Raw genomic sequence first — 20,197 nt, 5'->3', positions numbered from 1 at the left:
GCACAATACTTTTCTGACCCTGGATGTTTGTTTGTGCATATGTGCCCTGAGAGTTTGTGGCTAAAATTTGGGAAATGTTTATTTCTAATAGTAGCAGTCTCATACTGCTTTATTGTATCTGTTAACTTAAACAAACTCTAAGTAATTATTTTGTGAAAGGATGGCATATGCACTTATTTTTGCTGAAGGGATCTTTACAGTTGTGAATGGTTACATCAGACTTTGATCGTAGTGTACTTGGAAGAGTCTGAGCTAAAGCTGAACAACTATTTATGAAATGCAGTTATGCAATTTGAACAATGACTGTGGGCTACCTAAAAGCAGATAAAAAAAACATGGTATAGTTAATAATAGGTGTATTTCTAATATTGTTTCCGTCATAAAATTGGTTGTGGTTGTGCTGTTGGCTTTCTGATTAATGTACATAAAGCCTGTATTTGAGGCTTGTTTTGTGTAGAATTTAAGTTCTATTGGTTGGGTTTTATTGAAGTTATCCATTTCTCGTGTCATTTTCACCAATATGGTTAGCAATCCGTTTGTCACAAGGAACATTTTAATCCACTGTCGATGATTAATGTAACAGAATGGCCCCCAATGGCTACCTCACAAGTCAGACGTGATCAACTTTTCTAGATGGTCTTGGTTTTTCGTAACTTATGAGCCAGTAGTCATAGTATGCCTCTGCCTTTTAAAATATGTTTCAAGGGATCAGGCTTCTTCCACTTACACAGCACACTCATTTTCTTGGATAAGTTTTTGTCATTGGAGTAGTACATTAAAATTTCCTTGTGCATGATCTCTGGCCTGTGCCTGTAACTTGTTAAATGACTTTTTGATCTTGAAGATGTTAGTGTTGGATTGGTCTTAAGACAGATGTGTAATCATTTTTATGTTACATTCTTAAACCCGTTATTTTTATTTTTTGTGACATGCTGTTTCTTACACACAGGCATATAAATTTTTCCAGCCCTGAATATACTTGTCAGATCTCAATAAATTATCTTTATGAAAATTAGCTGTTTTACTCATAGATATTTGTAGTCAATTTTTCCTCAATCAGTGAATGATTGTCTGAATAAATATCTGAGCAGAGGATTTTTCTTGATTCTCAATAGCTGTGGCCCCCATCCCCCACCCTACTCTGAGGGGTGTCTTTCTCCCCCCACCAATGTATGCCCCAGGTCCTCCGGCTCTGGGGCTTGTGCCTACAGTTCCAGGTAAAATACATTGATATAACCCTGTAGTGTGTTTTATTTAATTGCTGAACATTTGTGATTGTGCATTTGAGTTGTGGGTAAACTATGTAATAGCTGTACAGTTTTGAACCAGGGCTGTGGAGTCAGAAGCAGTTTTAGGTGGAGTCCGAGTCGGTAAAAATGTACTGACTCCGACCTCGATGTAAAATTTTAAGAAAATACTATTTTAACACTTTCACTACCATGTGAGCTGCCGGCGGCCTCACGCTTAGCGAGATTCAATGATGCGTTGAGCCACATTGTGTGGTAATAATGCTTTGTAACTTTGGCTCCAGTACCTTATGAATGCAAACCATCTACAAATCAACCAATTTCTGCAATTACCGTTAGACTTATATTTAAATATATGTGATGAAATCTCTTATGGTACCATTTACCATTTTAGTAGGTTTACCATTATTAATACATATTGAGCTTTTATGAAGGAGTTGGAGGTTTTAGTACCAACTCCACAGCCCTGTTTTGAACTCTTTCTCTCTCTCTCACAAAGATTTTGTAAAATATTTGGCTGTTTTTAATGGAATGAGCCGTTTGTTTATTTTAACTATTTTGTGTTTTCTGTTGTTACTGGTTTGCCTACTTCTGAAAAATGTTGGTGCATGAACAATGGCAGCTACAGTACATGACCTTTATTAAGCTGATTTTTTACCTATTTAACCTGCTTTTGAGTGTAATTTGACTTTTTCCTGCCAAATGTATGCTGTTTCTTGAGCAGGAATGCTGCACTAATCATCTTTATGTGGAAATGTTTTGACACTTTCATTTCATAGCCGTTTTGAATCAAAATTATGTTATTTAGGTGTTGAAGTAATCTGTTGGTTACTGTAACAGTTCTAAATAGGGATAAAAGTAGGATGTTGTGTACCCATATTGTATGCTAACAGTTTGGAATTTTGTGATATCTGCTTGATGAGTATTTTGACTGATGTGATAGAAATGGAAGAGGAAAATATATGATCCTAAGAGAGGAATTAACAGAAGGATGAAAAACACTGCATAATGAGGAGAATCAAAATTAGTTTCTTGAGTTACCCAAAAAGTATGGATTACAGACATCGAAAGATTTTCCTATGTTGTAGATTGTAAAATTATTTCTTTTCAGCACCAGGGGAGCCTGTAAATAGTTCAAGTGCAGTGACTGCAGTGTTGGATGGGAGTGATTGTGATTCTGTGGCCCAGCAAAATACTCCCTCTGCAGCTCATCAGATTCCAGATGTCTCTCAGGAGCCTCAAACCATGGCTGGTCCCCATGCTACAAATTCAATCTATCCTGATGCATCTGTTATGTCAATTCCAACATCAGTTCCAGCACCAGTTCCACCATCAGTGATGACGACAATGTATCACCATCAGATTGTATCTGGTTTACCTCTCCCTAATGTTTATGTTGGCAATGTGACTGCCAATGTGAATGTTCATGGCTATTTGAGTACATATCCACACATCTCTCCACAGCAAGTTTACCCTTCTGAGGGCCCTCATGAAACTGTTAATCCTTCTGTCAGGAATGGTGGACGAGAAGCACGACGTGGACGTTCTAGTAAGCTGGGTAACAAACGTATGGATGTTCAGTATGGTGACAGGAACTCTTCAGGCAGACACACTCAGGAAGCCATACAAGTTCAGCAATCTCCACTTGTTGAGACATCTACTGCAAACTCAAGCTTAGCACAACAAGGCTATCCCCAATTTTTTCCCATTAATTCATTGCCTCACCCGTTTCAGACGCCATACTATAATCCTTCGACACCCGCGCATCCTGCATCACATCTTCCCCCTCATCCATCTGCTCAGCATGCAACTGGACCTCCCATCTATATGCCTGGCCATCCAATATATCCACCACCACATATGTATAGAGCATATGCACCACATCACCAGGCTCCTGGAGGCCCTCCTATCATGCCCTTTACAGCCATACAAACTGCTCCAGTGCCTACCACAGAGACCTCTGTTCTCAGAAGTTACCAAGTGGAAGGCAGTGGGGCTGAAGAAAGATTGCCGCTTCCTACAGGAAATATGGATATTGAACTTGGAGAAGCAAGTATGCATCAGCAGAAGCTGCCACCATCATCTGTTTGTGCGACCTCGTATCAGCCGCAGCCACTGCCAGAAGTGTGTCATACGTCTCTGAATTCAAACACTGAGGCAGTGGAAAGTGATGGTGTTGACAACTCAAATCCTATAAGATACCAGCAGCAGCAGAGTGAGGAAGAAGATTTCACTCAATCAAACCTAGTGAATACTGTAGTTGTAAATAATAGTAATATTGTAACAGAACCTCCCCCATTTATTGAAAATAAGCAAAGTGGTGTTGTGGATTCTATAAGTAGGAACTTACTGCAGTCAACTGTACATCAGAATTTTATAAAAAGTGATGTGCAGCCTAAATTTGTGACAGAAAAAGATAACGTTTCAACTGTGGGTGTTGTTATGGATGATAATGTAGCATTGAACCAAGAACCTACAATAAACAGTGAGGCTAGTGCTAATGGGAATGCTGTAGTGAGCGAATTAGATTTGAAAAGAGAGAAGACAATTGTTGGCGTTGATCTTCCATCAGCTGTTGAAAAGTCTCAAATTACAGATGTAAAATATCCTTTATCTCATGTTGATACTCCTGTGCCAGCAGTAACATCACCAAAGTCAGCACATGGACCTCTTGTAGATGGAGTTATCCCCTTTACTAGCAGCCCCCAACCTGCAAGTACTTCCGTTGCTGTTCAGCACCAGAATGTAACTGTATTGCCCCCAGGTAGTAATCCTATTGACTTGCAGAACGCTCAGGTGGCAACGCCTGTTGGTAAAACATGGGCAAGTCTGTTCAAGCCAAATTCAAAAACAGCTGGGGGAATGATAACTGGATCTCCAGCAAGTAGGACTCAATCTGGCAACAAGCCCCTAGCATGTGTGAAACCATTCCAGAATGCTGTTCCTGTTACTCCTGATGCATCTCTCAGAGTTCCTGAGGGATCTTCAGCACCACAGTCACCAGCTGCAAATCATGGAGTCAGCATTGCAACAGGGGACAATGTTAAAAGTTTTCCTCAGTTGCACTCCCTCTCTTCAACTGATGACCCACATTTATACCAACTAGGAGGTGGGTTTTCTTCATCTCCGATCAGTTTTACTTTTGAGCAAAAAGAATTTGGTAGTTTAAGATAAAGTTAATTGGAAAATAGTTGCATGTTCTTGTGCCTCTGCAAGGTCATTAATAGAAGGTGAACTTCATGTTAGGTTTTCTCTGAAAAATAAGTGTTATGAAAAAGAACCAAGTTTTGCCACACATTGGAATTCTTCTGTATGTTAGCAATTACATTGTGGAGTTTAGTCTTTGTTTTAATGGTCTGTGCGTTCACATTTACTTTCCCAGTAGCAATATAAAATGGAGATTTTCTTGCACCTCCTATAGTGTACTGATCATGTGTTTGGTTTGAAAGTGCAGTGTATTTGAAGTGATACATCATTTATGAGTGTATATTTGGACATTTGCTACATTTATAATTCCACATATAACATTTTCTATAAAGCTTCCTGTTGGATGGTATTGTGTAGCAAATGATCATTATGAAATTGAAGACCACCTCAGCCTTGTGTTTCGTGCAGTTAGTAATACAGTGTGACAAGACATTTGACTTTGTAACGTTGGTATGATACAAAGACCATACAGCAGTGGTCCCCAACGCGGTGCCTGCAGGTGCCATGGCAGCCGCCCAGGCTTTTTTTTGGGTGCCCGCGTTGATAAGGAAAGAGGTTTACTGAATAATGAAGGCTGTTCAACCATGAACATTATAAAATCAAAGCACAGATCTCGACTTACTGACGCCCATCTTGACGGTTGTTTGCGAGCAGCAACATCATCCTACACTCCCAAATTTGAAAAACTGGCCGATGAAATGCAGCGCCAAACATCACACTAACGTCCCACTTGAGTAACAATAATTGTGCTTATAAAAGTACATATTTTTAATTGCATGATTCTTGTATCATTAAACGTCGTGTTGTTTTGTGTATTATTGGGTGTCTGTATCTTATTTGTCCAGAGAAAAGAAAAATTGGCTTTGTTAATTGGTTGGTGCCTGCCACGATCTCATAAACTCTCAAATGTGCCCGTAGGCACAAAAAGGTTGGGTACCACTGCCATACAGTGTATATTCCTGAAATTATGTATGATGATATATCTTCTAATTTTGTCTATCTGGGTTGTTATTTTATCCAGAACTAGATATTAAAGATTCAGTTCTTCAGAAAAATGGTATCATGGAAACATGAGAAGGATTAAGTATGTAATCACTATTGCAGCTCTGCTTCAACAGAGCTATGTCTTGAGGTTATATCTTCATTTTCATGATATTGAACAGGTTTAACATGCACGTTAGTAATTTAGTTTGGCTTTGAACTTTTAAATGTCTTGAGATTCTTTGTATTGTTTAATTTGTTCCTAGCCTTTATGATTCATTCTTGTAAAAATTATGTAATGTAGTATGTGAATATAAATTATGATTGCATATTTTAAAGTTTCCCTGTTCCCCCTTTCTGGAATTTTTCCCTTTTATTAATTGGTTCTCAGCTTTTGGCATGCATAATTCAAATTTAATTTGTGAATACTGACTATGTTTGCACGCTTTACAGTCCTTGCCCCATTCGAGGAGCTCTGTAACTTCTGAATATTGTGTATTGATTTCTTTACAGAATTCTTGATGAAGTATCAGCTGGAACACAAGGCTCTTAGCCTCCAACCTCGAGGTTTGACAAATAGAAGCAATTGGTGTTACATCAACTCGACACTTCAGGCTCTGTTGGCATGCCCACCCTTCTACAATCTCATGAAGGCTTTGTCATTGTTTCCAAAGCGTTCTGGGAAGTCAACTACTCCCATCATTGACAGCATGTAAGCATGTTAGCATGTTTATCTTTATCTTTATACTTAAATACTGGATGAGCTCCAGTTACCAGTCTTTTCCGTTGCCATGTTGGTTTATGTTGTTATTGCTCTTAACAATTATGACTACTTGCCAGGCTGTCTGTTCCGTTCACTCTGCATAAAGTTAGGATCCCCGACTATTTCAGAGCAGGAGAAATTAGAAACAGAAGTTTCATTGACAGCATTTATATTGTCTCATAATTTTGGGAAAAAATATGACTACAAACAATGATAGAAAGCTAATCAGTTTTGTGTTATGAATAATGTTTGCTGATAGACACTGTAATTAAGTCTAATATTAGAAATAATTTTGTATATTTCTAGTATAGTAATGTTATTCTATTGTGCTAAAAGCAAGTCAATGTAATGTAGTAAAATTAATAGTCCAGGAACAACTACATTGAACAAACAGTAGCTTATCGATCAGAATATGCTGGCATATATAATTTGTTGTCATGCATGACTGGAAGTTACCAGTTAATATGGTGTTTTGTTTACAAACTAATAATAATGTTGATTGTTAGCTGTTATGAACATGCATCTTCAGAGGTGATATACATTGAAGATTTCTGGGTTGTTGCGCTGTGTAGTCTGGTCGATGTTAACCAACGTTTCAGAGGTCATACTTCCTCCGTCACCAGGGTGATGAGTATGAAGATTTCTGTCTTCTGGGTTGTTGCGCTGTGTAGTCTGGTCGATGTTAACCAACGTTTCAGAGATCATACTGCCTCCGTCATCGCAACAACCCAGAAGACAGAAATCTTCATACTCACCGCTGTGAAAACCTCAAATATTACGTGCTTTTTGCCAACTTTTGCGTAGCATTATGACCTGTGGCTTAACATGCACAGTTTACTGTCGTGCTGCCATATTATACGTACAGCAAGTCCTAATTTTCATGAATTGTGGTTGTGTGTGTGTGATGAATGTGTAGGAATCCAGATGTTGTTCTGCTGGTTTGATAGTGAAAATTTGACAACATAGAAAGTAGTAAGAATTGTGTCATTGCACGTATAAAATTCAGTTTTTCACTTTTGTTTCACATTTTCCTATGCCATGATTATAAAATCCAGGAATAAAAATCATTGGTTGGTAAAAGTATTGTATTGTTTGGTCCTCTGGCATTTGCATTGAGGAGGATTTGTTTCATTTGTAAGTGGGCGAGGCTGTAAGTGTTTGAAACTGAAATTTAGTAGCATTCCAAATGTATTGAGGTCTTTGTAATTTTGTATCATAATTATTTACTTTAATCATAACAATATACAATATAATGCCCTTACTTTACAATAAGCTGTTCAAGAACTTTTGTCTCATTTCAAGTGAGTTGAAGGGAAGTTAGTAATACAAATTATTTTATTTTTAAGGGTCCAGTTTGTCGACGAGTTTATGCCTCTGTCTGCTGCATCTCGTCTAAGAGATCGTAAGGAAAAGGCTTTACGTAAGGATGATGGTAGTATTGAAGTTCAATGTGGAACTCCATTTGAGCCTAGTTATATATACAAGATGTTGAACTGCATTCGGAGTGACACCTTTAAAGTAGAAGGAAGGCAAGAAGATGCTGAGGAGTTCCTTGGATGTCTTTTGAATGCACTTAATGATGAAATGCTTGAGGTAATTGTTTCAGCATGCACATAGGAGGGGATGGCAGAATGTGGTCATTACTGATATATCTGGAGAGAAAACAATGTTGGATACCTTGGTTGCCTGAGTTCTCAGATGTTTGAAGAATACATAAATATTATACACAATTATTTTACTTTGTTTAAAGTATGAATAAATACACTCAGCACATTAATAATATGAATTTTTCAACATCTGTAAGTCAGTTAATGGACTGCTGAAAAAAATTGTAAGCTAGGCAATGTGGGAAGAGTAATGCTGTCATTTGCTAGGGAATACTGACGGTTATTTAGAAACAGACCTTATCTTGTCTTTGGAGTTATAAATTTCAAAAGGATTATTGAAGGTAGTGTAGTCATAAGACCCTTGACTTTTAGGCAGCAGAACATCTTTTGTAACACTGCTTTTGATTCCAGTATATCTTTGGCATGTTAATTTTCTGTTTGTGTTTACAGCTTATTAAACTTGTGGAAGAACCTCCAACAAAATCTACTCTTAGCAATGGTGATATTGCTACCAATGGTGATACATCAACTCAAAGTCAGGATGAAGATGATAGAGAGTGGACGGTAAGATGGAAATGTAATTAAAATCGATTTTTGGTCATACCCCACCCAAGTAAGCCGGCCGTGGTCAATGTCGAGTGTTGCTATGGTGTGCTCGTGGTGGGAACAGCAAGCCTGAAAAAGTGTATGGCTATATGTATGGTAGCATTTTAGCCAAAGGAATTTCAGAGACAATTATGATATTAAAGTGTAACATTGTCTATCAGTTCAAGTCAGTTTCTAGAGATGTTCATTAATTATAATTTTTATATATAGGCCTGTGAAGAACTTAGTGCATGAGATTTTGTTGTGTGTGTGACTTATTGGGGGTTCTTGATTTATTTGAACTTTGAGCAGTCATGTAATTATATGACGTGATTTTTACCAGAATTACAATTTCTTCCCCACTTGACCCTCTCTAAAGAACCATCCCAGTTGGTTTTGTTTCCATGAAAATGGAAATGTGGAGTCAGACTTGATGGATATTGCATCATTATGTAACATACTTAAAAACCTGAGCCACTAGGTGTAATCAGGCTATTCCAAAAATACAGACCTAAATATACTGTGTGCATGTGTATTGATTTAATAGTTATCTTTCCCAGAATTGTTTGATTTTTGTACATTGTTTCCAAAAATATAAGATGGTGCCCAGTTCTTAATTAAACTAAAGGAAAATGTGCTCATGATACATATGACATGTCATGGTATAGTGGTTAGCACTTAATTTATATTCAGGAGGTCCCATGTTCAAACTTTGGCCTGGAAACCAGCTGTTGTGACAGGTTTTGTGGTTTGCCTCAGTCTCTTGAGGCAAATTCCAGGAAACACATGGTTCTCATAACCTAATCTAGGAATACCTATCAAATGAAAGACTGCCTTTCCGAATGGGTATGTACTCCATTGTTTTCTTGTGTACTTGTGGGTGAAAAATGTGTATTAATTTTGATGGCCAAATTTAGGTAATGGGTCCGAAGAACAAAGGATCAATCACTCGTCGTGCAGACTTTGGCCGGACTCCAATCTCTGATATCTTCAGAGGTCAGCTTCGGTCTAGAGTCCAGCGAGCAGGTGATCAGTCCACAGACAATGTGCAGCCATTCTTCACCTTGCAGCTTGATATTGAGGTGAATTGAATGAATCTTTTAATTGGTGCTCCAGAATTTTTAAGTAAAGGTATTGTTTACATTAAAATTATCAATCATAGCCTGAAAGGACACTACCACTTATTTTAAAAAAAACATTTTGTTTTATGTAAAATGGCTTGGTGAGTGCAAAAAATGTATGTATTCTTCCATTTGAGAGTAGTAATTTATGATCATTTATAGCTTGGCATGGGAAGTGTGGTGGTTATAGATAGATGAAGGAACATTCATAATGTTTGAGAACAGGGTGCTAAGGAGAATACTTCTCAGCTCTGGCATTGATGTTGAAATTCTCATCAATACATGTGTTTTTGACTCTGTCTTGTGTCATTGTTCCAACAGAAAGCCCAGTCAGTCAAAGATGCATTGGAAATTCTTGTTGGTCGTGACCAGCTGGAAGGAGTGACCTGTTCACGCACTAATCAGGAGGTAGAAGCATGGCAGCAAGTAACATTAGAAGAACTGCCATTGGTGCTTCTTTTACACCTGAAATTATTTGATTACAAATTGGATGGAGCCTCTAAGATAATGAAATGTGTGGAATTTCCAATTGATCTTAAAGTGGATCCAAGTAAGTACAGCAGTTTGTAGTGTGATGCAAACCAAGTGTTTTTGTTTAAAGATATGTGTAAGTAAATAAATCATCTTTTTTAATGAACAGAAATTACTTGTGCCACTGCTATAATATCTTCACTTGTTTTTGTTACATATATTTGAGAAGAATAAAATTAATACTGTAGCATTAAAACATTTTATAAAATAAGAAACTTTAAAAATTAGAATTTAAAGTTAAACAACTTGGAAGGCTTACACATAACAAATGAGATAATATGTGCATTTTCACTGTTAGTCTTATTAATGTAGTGTATTTCAGCTTAATTTTGGGGTTTTCTGAACCTAACCACCTTATTTGGCAATATTGCTGTGTTCAACAAAAAAGGAAGATTATTTGATACAGCTTGAGAACTTGTCGTATAGTGTACACAGGTCCTTCATCAAAATATGACTTTTGTTTGCATGTTGTAGAAGTTTGTATCCACATGGAGTCAGCAGGTACATTTATGTTGTGAATGTATCAGCGTTACACCTGTGGTAGAGCAATTACCCAAGTGGTGTCTTCTTCCGTCACGGCCGTTCTGGTTGTTAAGGATAGGAGCCCCTTGGTGTGTTCCAGAGAGTTGGTCTTGTGCTAGTATCAAGGCCATAGTTTCGGAACAGACAAGCATAATATACTCTTTGACATTGTGTATGTGAAAAGTGCTTTTTAACCTTCAAAACTTCTTAAGTGATACCCTGTCTGCCCTCGTAGTAATAGACAATGTTTGGCACACTGCTTACTGAGATTTTCCACTTTCAGCAAATGTTGTTTTTGCATTTTGTATTAATAATATTAATACAGTTAGATACTGTGTATAATGTAATACATTACAATAACAAATGAGCGTACTCATGGGCTTTTTTATAGCAGTTAACTATTTTCAGAGAATTATTCTTTAAAATTAGTTTGAGGTTCAGGTTTTACATGCATAAAAGAAGTGTCACTTGACATGTTAATTTTTTTCTCTTTGCAGAGTTAATGTCCTCAAATAAGAAGTGTGGGCCAAAACAGCGGCAGTATAAGTTATTTGCAGGTAAGTTTTAATATATCAGTGCTATGACAGAATAACACATGAAAGTGAGTGCATTACAAGAAATTCAACAATGAATTATCCTTGTGCAGTCCATTTCAGGACAAGAACGTTCTGAGGGCTTGTTAGTAGGGCCCCCTGCTAAAATCAGTTATGGCCATATTGCAAGGGTAAGTTTATAGTGCCCATCCCATTTTCATTAATTCATCTTTCTCATGTTCAGGTTCTAAAAGAGAAAGGATTTTACATGTTACATCTATTTTGATGTTGCAGTACGTGGTGGTATTATTCTTTAAAACATTTATGTTGCCAAGTGCTGAAATAGCGATGGATACTGATTGCTTTATGCATTTTATTATGTGTGGTCTCCTTGTAATGACCAGCGGATGAAAACTAATGAGACAGAAGAGTTCTTTTTATATATAAGTAGGTGTAACTGGACTGCCACGGTGGTCTAGCAGTTAGAATGCTGGCCTTGTAATCCTGGGGTCCTGGGTTTGATTCCCGGCGGTACCCGAATTTATAACTTGTGTTGGGCAAGGCCGTGGTCTAGGCAGCACGGAGTTTTCCTCCGGGGGCTTCCCCGGTTTCTCCGTGGCATCCCAACAGTTACTCCATTCACACACAGAAGAAGGCAATGGCAAACCACTTCTGGATCATCTGCCAAGAACGTATATGAACAGGTCCCAGTCCGAGAAAAGGATGGAAGGATCCTGTTCATGATATGTCGCCAACCTCCTGTAAAGGATACGATGTAATAAAGAAGGTGTAACTATGCCCTTAAGTCCAACAGATCATTGTGATGCTAAAATATGTTACTTCCTTTCAGTTGTATACCATGATGGAAAAGAAGCTTCCAAAGGGCATTACATAACAGATGTTTTTCATGTGGGTTATGGAGGTTGGGTGCGTTATGATGACAGTGTCGTGAAGGCAGTGCAGGAGAGTCATGTTCTCCGCCCGCGAGGACCTCGTGTCCCGTACTTACTTTACTATCGCCGCTGTGACACGATTGGAAATCCTCAGCCTGCCCCTTCCCCTGCACTTGACAAAACAAGATAAGTTTTGAATATTTGTGTTCGTGCTTGAACATTGAAGGTTTGTGGTGTGAGTGGTCCATTGAACATTTGAAACATGGACTGTAAGTGTAGCTGTGTGACTTCATTACAAGATGCTTGAACATTATGTAAATTACAGGTAATTTTGTTTGAGTAGCTTATATATTCCTGTAATGCCAGAAGGCTGACATTTTGTATGTAGTGATTAAATGGCCACTCCCTTATAGGTACATAGTATCACATAGACTTCATGATCGTGCGTGGGATAAAGTGTTCTTGGTGAGTAGTCATTTGTGACTAATAAGGTACAGTGATAATGTAACAGATGTCGCATAAGTATTTACAGTATTTGTGTTTGAAATTTAACATTTTTATTTACGACTTAATATCAGAGTCCAGGCGTAATAGTTTTGAAATGTGTTGAATGAAGTTGTTAAATTTAGTATTTTGTAATTTTAATTTTCAAACTAGTAGTTTTAAAAGTTTGTTCGTAAACTATCTTTACTCTTCTAGTTCACTTATGTTAGAAGGCTGCTGATAAGCATTGTGGGAAGACATGTCTGTTGACTTATCCTTATTCAAAGACTGCATGTTGCCCTTTGTTAATCATTAGTGGTACAATGCTTTGTGCAAGTGCAAAACATTTTTATCAGTGTTGATTGCAAAATGGCCACTGAACTGTAAATATGGGGAAGATAGTTAAGGTGGTTGTCTCCTTGTTTGATTTGAAGATGATGGTAAACTTGTTGATATTTTAGATACTGAATTGAAGGGGACTTGAGACAGCAAAGTAAAGATGTACAAAAGTTACATAATGTACTGTAACATGAATTATTGCCTTGCTGGAATCTTTATGCAGCATAAATTTGTGCTGTATGTGTATATTGTAGGTTAGTCTTTATTCAGAAAGCTTCCAGAGAGGATCAAAATTTATGCAAAATATGTACAATAATTTTTTGATTCTGTGCTGATCTTACTTGTGTTCCTCAAAACTGTTGCGAGGAGATGGTATAAGCCAGGAAAGTACAATTTGGAAAAAATCAGTAATATTAGAGCAGTGGTGGTCCAGATTCAATAACGGAAAACCTTAACTAGTTCGTTTTACCTATACTGGAAAATTTTAAGTATAAAGGACTATAAATTGTTTAATTTTATGAATGATAGATTTTTTAAAAATCCGAGGTAAGTGCATTGACTTGTACTTACATTACATTATTTGTTCCTGCAATATTAATTACTAGACTTGAAAACTTCAGAAGCACTTTAAGTGATGGTAAATAAGTTTGGTTTATGTTGTCTTACTAATGCTGCTTTCAGCCTCTTTAATTTTGCAGACTAGCAGGGTTCTTCAATTCTTTGTGAATATGTTTGTTGTATACTAGTTGTATATAGTTCCTGTTCATAATGACTGCAATTGCCAAGTACTTGTAGCCGAGGTGAATGACACTGATACGAGGGAAGTTTATTGTTGGAACATGTTCAATTTCTGCTTGGCCTTATTTACTAATGGAAAAATGGCAGTGGATGCTGAAAATTCCTTCAGCTTGCGCATAGGTATGTTTGTGCTGAAACTTGAAGTATTCTGATCCAGCAGTCCCAAAGCGTTTATCTGTACAGTCTTCTGATTTTTACTATTGCTACCTGATTGGAGAACTGTTCCATGCATTTGCACATTTGCAGCATACTATGATCGCAGTACAACTGTTAGAAGTGTGTCGTCGTGTTGCTAGAACAGTGTAGCAGTGTGTTGTTAAAATATCTTTTGTTTCAATGGACTGATAGTGTAAAGTCTGTATGCCAAGGATGCAAAAGGAAAAAGTGCACTTAACTTACAGATTCCTAACATAAAAGTTGTAATATGGACATGTATTTAAACATTGGTTAAATGATACAAATTTTCTGTAGGTGTGCTTATTTTGTCTTCACATAATATATTCTTTCCAAATCCACACACCCATATGTATCATTGGTGACACCTTTTGGCAGGAAGTTCAGTTCACATATAACACGGCAGATTTATTTTAAAATTGTGGGTAAATTCTGCCACTTTTGGTAAACATTCAGATTTAATAAAGAAAGGCTAAACTTTACTGCATGAGGTATTTCAAACTTATGAAAATGGGTTTCAGTAACACTTTTGGACCTGTAATTTAAAGTTTTGGAATGGTTTCTGTAATAAAGGTGGGAATATGGATTTGGAAATTAAAAATGTACCTGTCATATTTTGTTTTGGCTGGGCAAAGGTCAGGACATAATTTTGTTGTTCAATTCTCTGAATATTGTCTTTATTTCCCTGTCCACATTATTACTTGCCACTTGAACTTAAGAATATTTACCTATGAGTATGTTAAAAGGACAGTATGAAAGAAGTGAAATTATTTTACTGTAGTATAATTATAACAAGAGTAATTAATTGTATATGAATTTGATATCTTGGCTGTTAACTGTGAGGAAAGTGGCTGATCCATTCTGCATCTGTGATAATTGCGAGATACGCAAACAGTAATAACTTTCAAGCTTGAATTTTCTCTTGGAATTGCCAGTGAGGGGAGGGTACATAGGTATAAGCTGTTCTGGCAGTTCCCAAGCTACTTTCCAATAATAATTGATTTTAGTGCTGTATATTTGAACCTGTTGCTTATTGTGTTATGTTAAATTGTACTTACAGGTTTGTAATTTTAGGCAGTTCCATATTTATATTATTTGTTGATAATATATCAGTCTATATTGATTGAGGAATAGGCAATTCTACCGAGTTTCTTTCCCCCTTGTGTTTTTTTTTAATCAGAAGAGTGTGTATGATTTGGAATTTAAGTTGTGATGTATTCTTCACTGAAAACTGAATTTAGCAAATGTAGTATGAAACATAAAAAAGTATAACACCAGTGCCAAAGTGTATATATTTCCTGTATTTTATATTTGTTTTAATAGGTTTACTTTTTTATATCTATATATCAGTCTACCTATGGCCTTTCTTTTACTTATCTCTTTAATTTTTCTAAATTTATCTCCTTCTAGGCCTAAGTTGTATATAACCCCAGTATTTTCTACCTTTTTAATGCAGGCAAAGTGTAACTGGAAGGAAACAAATGCACAGTCCTGTTTTGTAAATTTGTGAAAATGCTGTGTCTTCTCCAGCAACTACTCATATAATTGGCAAAAGATGCTTCATTGTGTGTAACCTGTTAACATTTCGGTATATAAGATAGCATTAAATGAATTGTCTTCCATTTCTAAACTGATTTTTTGTATCAAATAGTGCAGCATTGCAGAAGTTTTTTTTCTTCCATTTTTCTGTTTTCTTCAAAATCTGAGTTTTGATGAAATTTTATATTTATTTGGAGGGATTAGTTTAAATGTTTGTCATTGTTTCTCCTCTCATTTAAAGACAATGCATTTTCAAAAAATTATCATGCGTGACAGTATCTTCCTTTAAATATATAGAAATACAAGTGTGTATTATCAGCTGCAGTTTGTTTGGAGGTTTGTGATTTTTAAATTGCCCTTAGGATCTATTCATATTTATTTAATAGGTATCTATTAATTATGTAAGATATTTGATATGAATAAATTTTTAACTTTAAAATACAATATTGTCAAGAACTTTTTTCAGGCCAAACAGCGTAAGTGTTGACTGCATTTGAAAATTGTAATGTTACTCTGCCAAAATACTGGTAAATAACTTGAAATTTTTCTGTTGTGCAAGCACAACGATAATGAGGGACTGGGTTTTCATGTGTATCTGCAGTTTTATGCTTTAAAAGGCCATGACCATTTTTACATACATTGTATTTAACACTCATCATCATAAATCTTGTTTGACACTGAGGATTTTGAAATAATATGTACAATATTAATCAAGTAGGCCTTGTATATAACTCATAAATTGACAAATACACAATCAGTCTTGATAAGAACAAGTCTTCTATCACTCACACACAGCTACTGAGTCTGATTCATACTCAAACAGTTCTCTATAAAATAAATGCAGTACAGTAGGGCACCGCTTATACGGCGGGTTAGGGACCAGACCCCCGCCGTAAAGCGAAAATCGCCGAAAAGCGGATCTTTGCCTTATTTCACTTGCAAATGCATATCAAAGCCTAATAAGATGTTACACTATCATATAGTAAGTGCACAATAGCGCTAGGCCTAAGAAAATGATATGAAAGTTAAATGAATATCAGTAATACACACATTGTCCTCAGCTTATAGTGATTGGTGAATATAAATTTGAAAATTGATATGCTTATAGTAGGAAGGATGAAGGAGATGGCGCATCTTCATCATCTGACTCTTCAACGAATCTTATTCATTTTGGTGATGGTTTGGAAGCCATAGACATGCCTTGTTCACGAAGTTTAATCATCTCTAACGTGGCATTTAAAGTAAGAGGCTTACGACTCCTCTTTTTATCGCTACTACCCTTTGACGCCATTGTAATTACACTGTAGTAACACAAAAATATTATATAAATATACAGTTTGTAATAACTAAAAAACTTGCCAGAAATACAGAGAGACGCGGAGCGCACAAAAGCTGTAAACAGACTGAATCAGCGACGAGAAAATGGCGCCGGACGCACTTCTCTGACTCAGCTGTTGAGCGCCATATTAGCGAATTGCCGTAAAGCGGGGCCCTACTGTACAAACACTCGCATATTCTCGACTTCACTTTGTTTCTTGAATACAATCCAGAGTACTTACAAACAACCATACATTAAATTCCTTTAAAGTAGATTTCATTATGATGTCTCTTCACTTACTTTATGGTAATATTTATACATAATACTTAATAAAATAGGCAGTTTACATACTGTGATAAAGAATCTTTGACTCTTTCTTATCGCAGATATAAAGTACTAGTTGTATACTTCAATGATAATTCACACAAAACTAACTATTAATATGGAAATGAAGAGTAAAATAATGACAACCCAGTACCCTGCAAACAAGAAAACAAAAATAAATAATGTTCTATACTATCAGTTATCACTTTCACATTTTCTTTAATTCCATGAATAATCTCACTTGAGCAACTCTCACATATGATCATGTTTTCATTGCCCTTTTTGCATTTATCATATCATTAACCCTCTCAGTATCAGCCCACATAGACAGTACTGTGCAAGAAATACAAGGCTTTTGTGTTCTTTGGCAAAGTGCATCAAACGGAAAGGTTACTTGTATCCACATTTAATCTCTTCAAATTTCCATTTAACATTTCAAGCAGGCTTTACTGTAACTGCTTCATAATGAGAACAAAGCATTGTACCTAAGTGCTATCATAAGTTATATATCGTCAGCCAGTGTACACTAATAATAAAATTATGATAATTCAAGTTAGCCTACAAGAAAATGAAAATCAGTAGATGGTGATTAGGAAACAAACTTATCAAGTGATGAATATATACCATATTAAATAACAAAACTTACAACATGTCTTATCCTTTCTGTCAATTACTGTGACCTGTCTTGTTTCATTACGTATCCTGCTGTCTGTCCGGTCCATATGCTCGGCCAAATCATCGATTATTTCTGAAACACAAAGAGTATCTATGAGCTCAACAATGTAACACTAAATGCTGTCCTCACCCTGCTGAAATAATCTGCAACACTACCTTAATCTTGCATGTGATCCTCACCCAACACACATTTTGGTAATGGATCAAATGTCTGGGTTTCAGACTAGCAGAAAGAGTAAATATTTATTTTCCTCATACCTACAAAGACAACATTTTGTGACTGAAGAATACTAGAACCCCATCATGGTGTAGAGCTCATGTCAACCTAAAAGTCCCTTCTACCAGCCATTATCATTAAGGGGAGTAGATCAACTCACTTCACTGCAAAGGCAGATGGAAGCCAAGAAAGACTATTAACTTGATGCATTACCACAGAAATATCTTACCATTTTGCGTGTCAACTTCATTTCCTATTGTCTCTGCAATTTCCTTCTGTCTTGAGATCACTTTTGACAGAGCTTCTAATCCTTGGTCTTGATCTGAAATGTAGAAATTTTGAATGAAGAGCAATGGACAAATTTGTCTTACCTAGAAGTAAACACAGGCACCAAGTACCGGTATTTGGTCATATCTTGCCATCACAATGGAGGACAAATTAGAGTTTAAGGATAGTTAATAAATCCTTTAAAAATATTGCACAATTAAAGTCCTTGGTATGTCAAACAAAATGCATTCATTGAGAAATTTATAACAGATTAAGATCAAGGGATGTTTGCTACCATTTGCTTCTAAAGATGTGAAGTTTAAAATATATAAAACTATAATTTTACTGTTATTTTCTCTGTATGGGTTTTAAACAAACTTGGTCTCCTACCTGTAGAATATATCTGAACTTAAGAGGGATGAGTAATAGAATTCTTTTTAGGGCAACCAAATCAAGGACGATGAGAGGGGCAGCACAAATGGGCGAGATGAGAAATTCACTCAAAATTTTGGTCTGAAAACCAATTGGGAGATAGGAAGCAACTAATATGGGGAATTAAGATATTTTATTTTTTAAGCATGTATAATTTACTAGTCACGTTAATCAGACCACGCAGTTTCAACATATATTTCTGTACAAGATATATACACTTCAGCATTAATGTTCCTTCATCATAACATATTAACAATGAAGTAAAGCTGAGGAACTAGAATACAGTCTCTACAATATATAATTACCTATAATTTACATCAATATAAAAAAAACCAAGACATCTTATATATCACACTAAAATAAACGGATGTCAAATTGTCAATGTTCAAATGACTACATATAAACTCAAATTGTTAACAAAATAAACCTTGAACCATCCTCTGTTGTTGTTGACGAAGTTCTGCAATGCTCATGTGTTGTGTCTGGTAAGATCCAGCATCATCATCATCATCATCCAGGCCCCAACCAGTCGTTCCTGCATCTGCGAATACTGTGCTTCTCGTCTGTATCAGTTTTGATCTGTTTGCATCATAAACTGTGTTTCTATCATTAAATAACTGCTGAAGCTGGACCTCTCTGCTCTGCAGCAGTTCCACTTGTCTAGATCGCCTCTCTGCTTCTTGAAATGTGCTAGTATACTGTTAAAGAGGAATATAAACATCTGTCTTTAGCACTAACAAATTCTTAATGCTAAAGACAAGAATTACTATAGAATCATGACTGCACAAAAACACAGATGGGAACATAAAGACTCATGTATCACCTTTTATTTAGATGAGTTGAATTAATACCCAGGTCAGAACTGCTGAAAGAACTAAATAATGCAAGATGACTAATCACAGATCAAACTCTACGACATAACTACGTCTTCATAATCTCATAAGGATACATGGAACGAGAAGCAGAGGCTTCAGAAAGTTTGTCTTTCAGTTGTTGCACCTCTGATGAATATTGCTTCATCCGTAAACGAATAGCTGATGAAAGACGAGCATATGCTTGGGACGTCTTCTGTTCTGTGCCGCGAAGAGTGAGCTGTGCCATAATCTCTCGGAAGAGTTTTTCACAAGCTTCATGTTCTGACAGCCTACACAATACACACAGTGGTAACACATGTTATTAATCTAACCTCTCAATACAAAGGAGGTATGGCCGAGTTTCAATTGTCGAATTTCCAATACTCACTTTGTCATTATAAATCTAAAATATTTCGGTCTCTCATACGAAACAATGTGTAAAATGTTCAAGCATAATTCAACCTTAACCTGTATATTTATGAAAATTATTAATTTGACTATGTGATTCGCCTCACTCACTGGTGGTTACTAAACCAAAACTATTTCAACAACAGAATTAAGAAATAATTTATTTTCGTTCTCACTATATATGAAAATAAGAAATGAAGTGAAAAGCCTTACCAGGGATCAGTGTCTACATACACAAGCGCCATATTTGCATTTGTTCGGGAGTTGTTTCCATTTACTACGAGTTCTGTCTAACATGTTTACGTGCATGAAAAGGCTCAGTAGGAACATAGCTGAATTCATAAATTTATTGAACGTAGTACAAGGTAATGTCGCGCAA

At 36.3% G+C, this 20,197-nt stretch overlaps 2 protein-coding genes across 7 annotated transcripts in view; one reads left to right on the top strand and one right to left on the bottom strand.

Annotated features, from left to right (window-relative positions):
• Window positions 1-15,767, top strand: part of LOC110828317 (ubiquitin specific protease 10) — a 138,441-nt gene extending 122,674 nt beyond the window's left edge. For 4 of the 5 annotated variants that reach the window (XM_022060935.2, XM_022060936.1, XM_022060934.2 and 1 more), the window contains 9 exons: window positions 1,116-1,217; window positions 2,359-4,356; window positions 5,949-6,147; window positions 7,545-7,791; window positions 8,256-8,369; window positions 9,308-9,472; window positions 9,833-10,061; window positions 11,062-11,121; window positions 11,948-15,767. In XM_022060935.2, the coding sequence (XP_021916627.1) occupies window positions 1,116-1,217; window positions 2,359-4,356; window positions 5,949-6,147; window positions 7,545-7,791; window positions 8,256-8,369; window positions 9,308-9,472; window positions 9,833-10,061; window positions 11,062-11,121; window positions 11,948-12,180 (3,347 nt within the window). In that variant the 3' untranslated portion in view covers window positions 12,181-15,767. The remainder of the gene's footprint in view (window positions 1-1,115; window positions 1,218-2,358; window positions 4,357-5,948; window positions 6,148-7,544; window positions 7,792-8,255; window positions 8,370-9,307; window positions 9,473-9,832; window positions 10,062-11,061; window positions 11,122-11,947) is intronic. The other variant, XM_022060937.2, reaches the window with a different exon arrangement.
• Syx8 (syntaxin 8) lies at window positions 11,117-20,146 on the bottom strand. 2 transcript variants are annotated; one of them, XM_087353240.1, is made up of 6 exons: window positions 20,032-20,145; window positions 19,506-19,700; window positions 18,984-19,246; window positions 18,087-18,179; window positions 17,612-17,713; window positions 11,117-11,856 (listed from the first exon to the last, which is right to left on the bottom strand). In XM_087353240.1, coding segments are annotated over exons 1-6 (687 nt in total). In that variant the 5' UTR covers window positions 20,064-20,145; the 3' UTR covers window positions 11,117-11,854. The 2 variants fall into 2 exon arrangements, with proteins under 2 accessions (XP_087209366.1, XP_021916635.1); XM_022060943.2 differs by lacking the exon at window positions 11,117-11,856 and adding an exon at window positions 15,947-17,120 and having other exon boundaries at window positions 20,032-20,146.
• Window positions 20,147-20,197: the final 51 nt, after the last annotated feature.

This window comes from Zootermopsis nevadensis, unplaced genomic scaffold, assembly GCF_977971745.1.
Source record: "Zootermopsis nevadensis isolate Lab colony 2312 unplaced genomic scaffold, Znev_1.0 Znev_ptg000022l, whole genome shotgun sequence".
Lineage (NCBI taxonomy): Eukaryota > Metazoa > Arthropoda > Insecta > Blattodea > Termopsidae > Zootermopsis > Zootermopsis nevadensis.
The sequence above is the reverse complement of the archived record's forward strand: the minus strand, read 5'-3'. Positions and strand labels throughout refer to the sequence as shown.

Coding starts and splice junctions, on each gene's coding strand:
- Syx8 (XM_022060943.2), bottom strand. CDS start 20,063: ATGGCGCTTGTGTATGTAGACACTGATCCCTG. Junction 18,180..18,983: donor ACAACAGAGGATGGTTCAAG/GTTTATTTTGTT, acceptor TCTACATTTCAG/ATCAAGACCAAGGATTAGAA. Junction 17,121..17,611: donor CAGAAAGGATAAGACATGTT/GTAAGTTTTGTT, acceptor TCTTGTTTGCAG/GGTACTGGGTTGTCATTATT.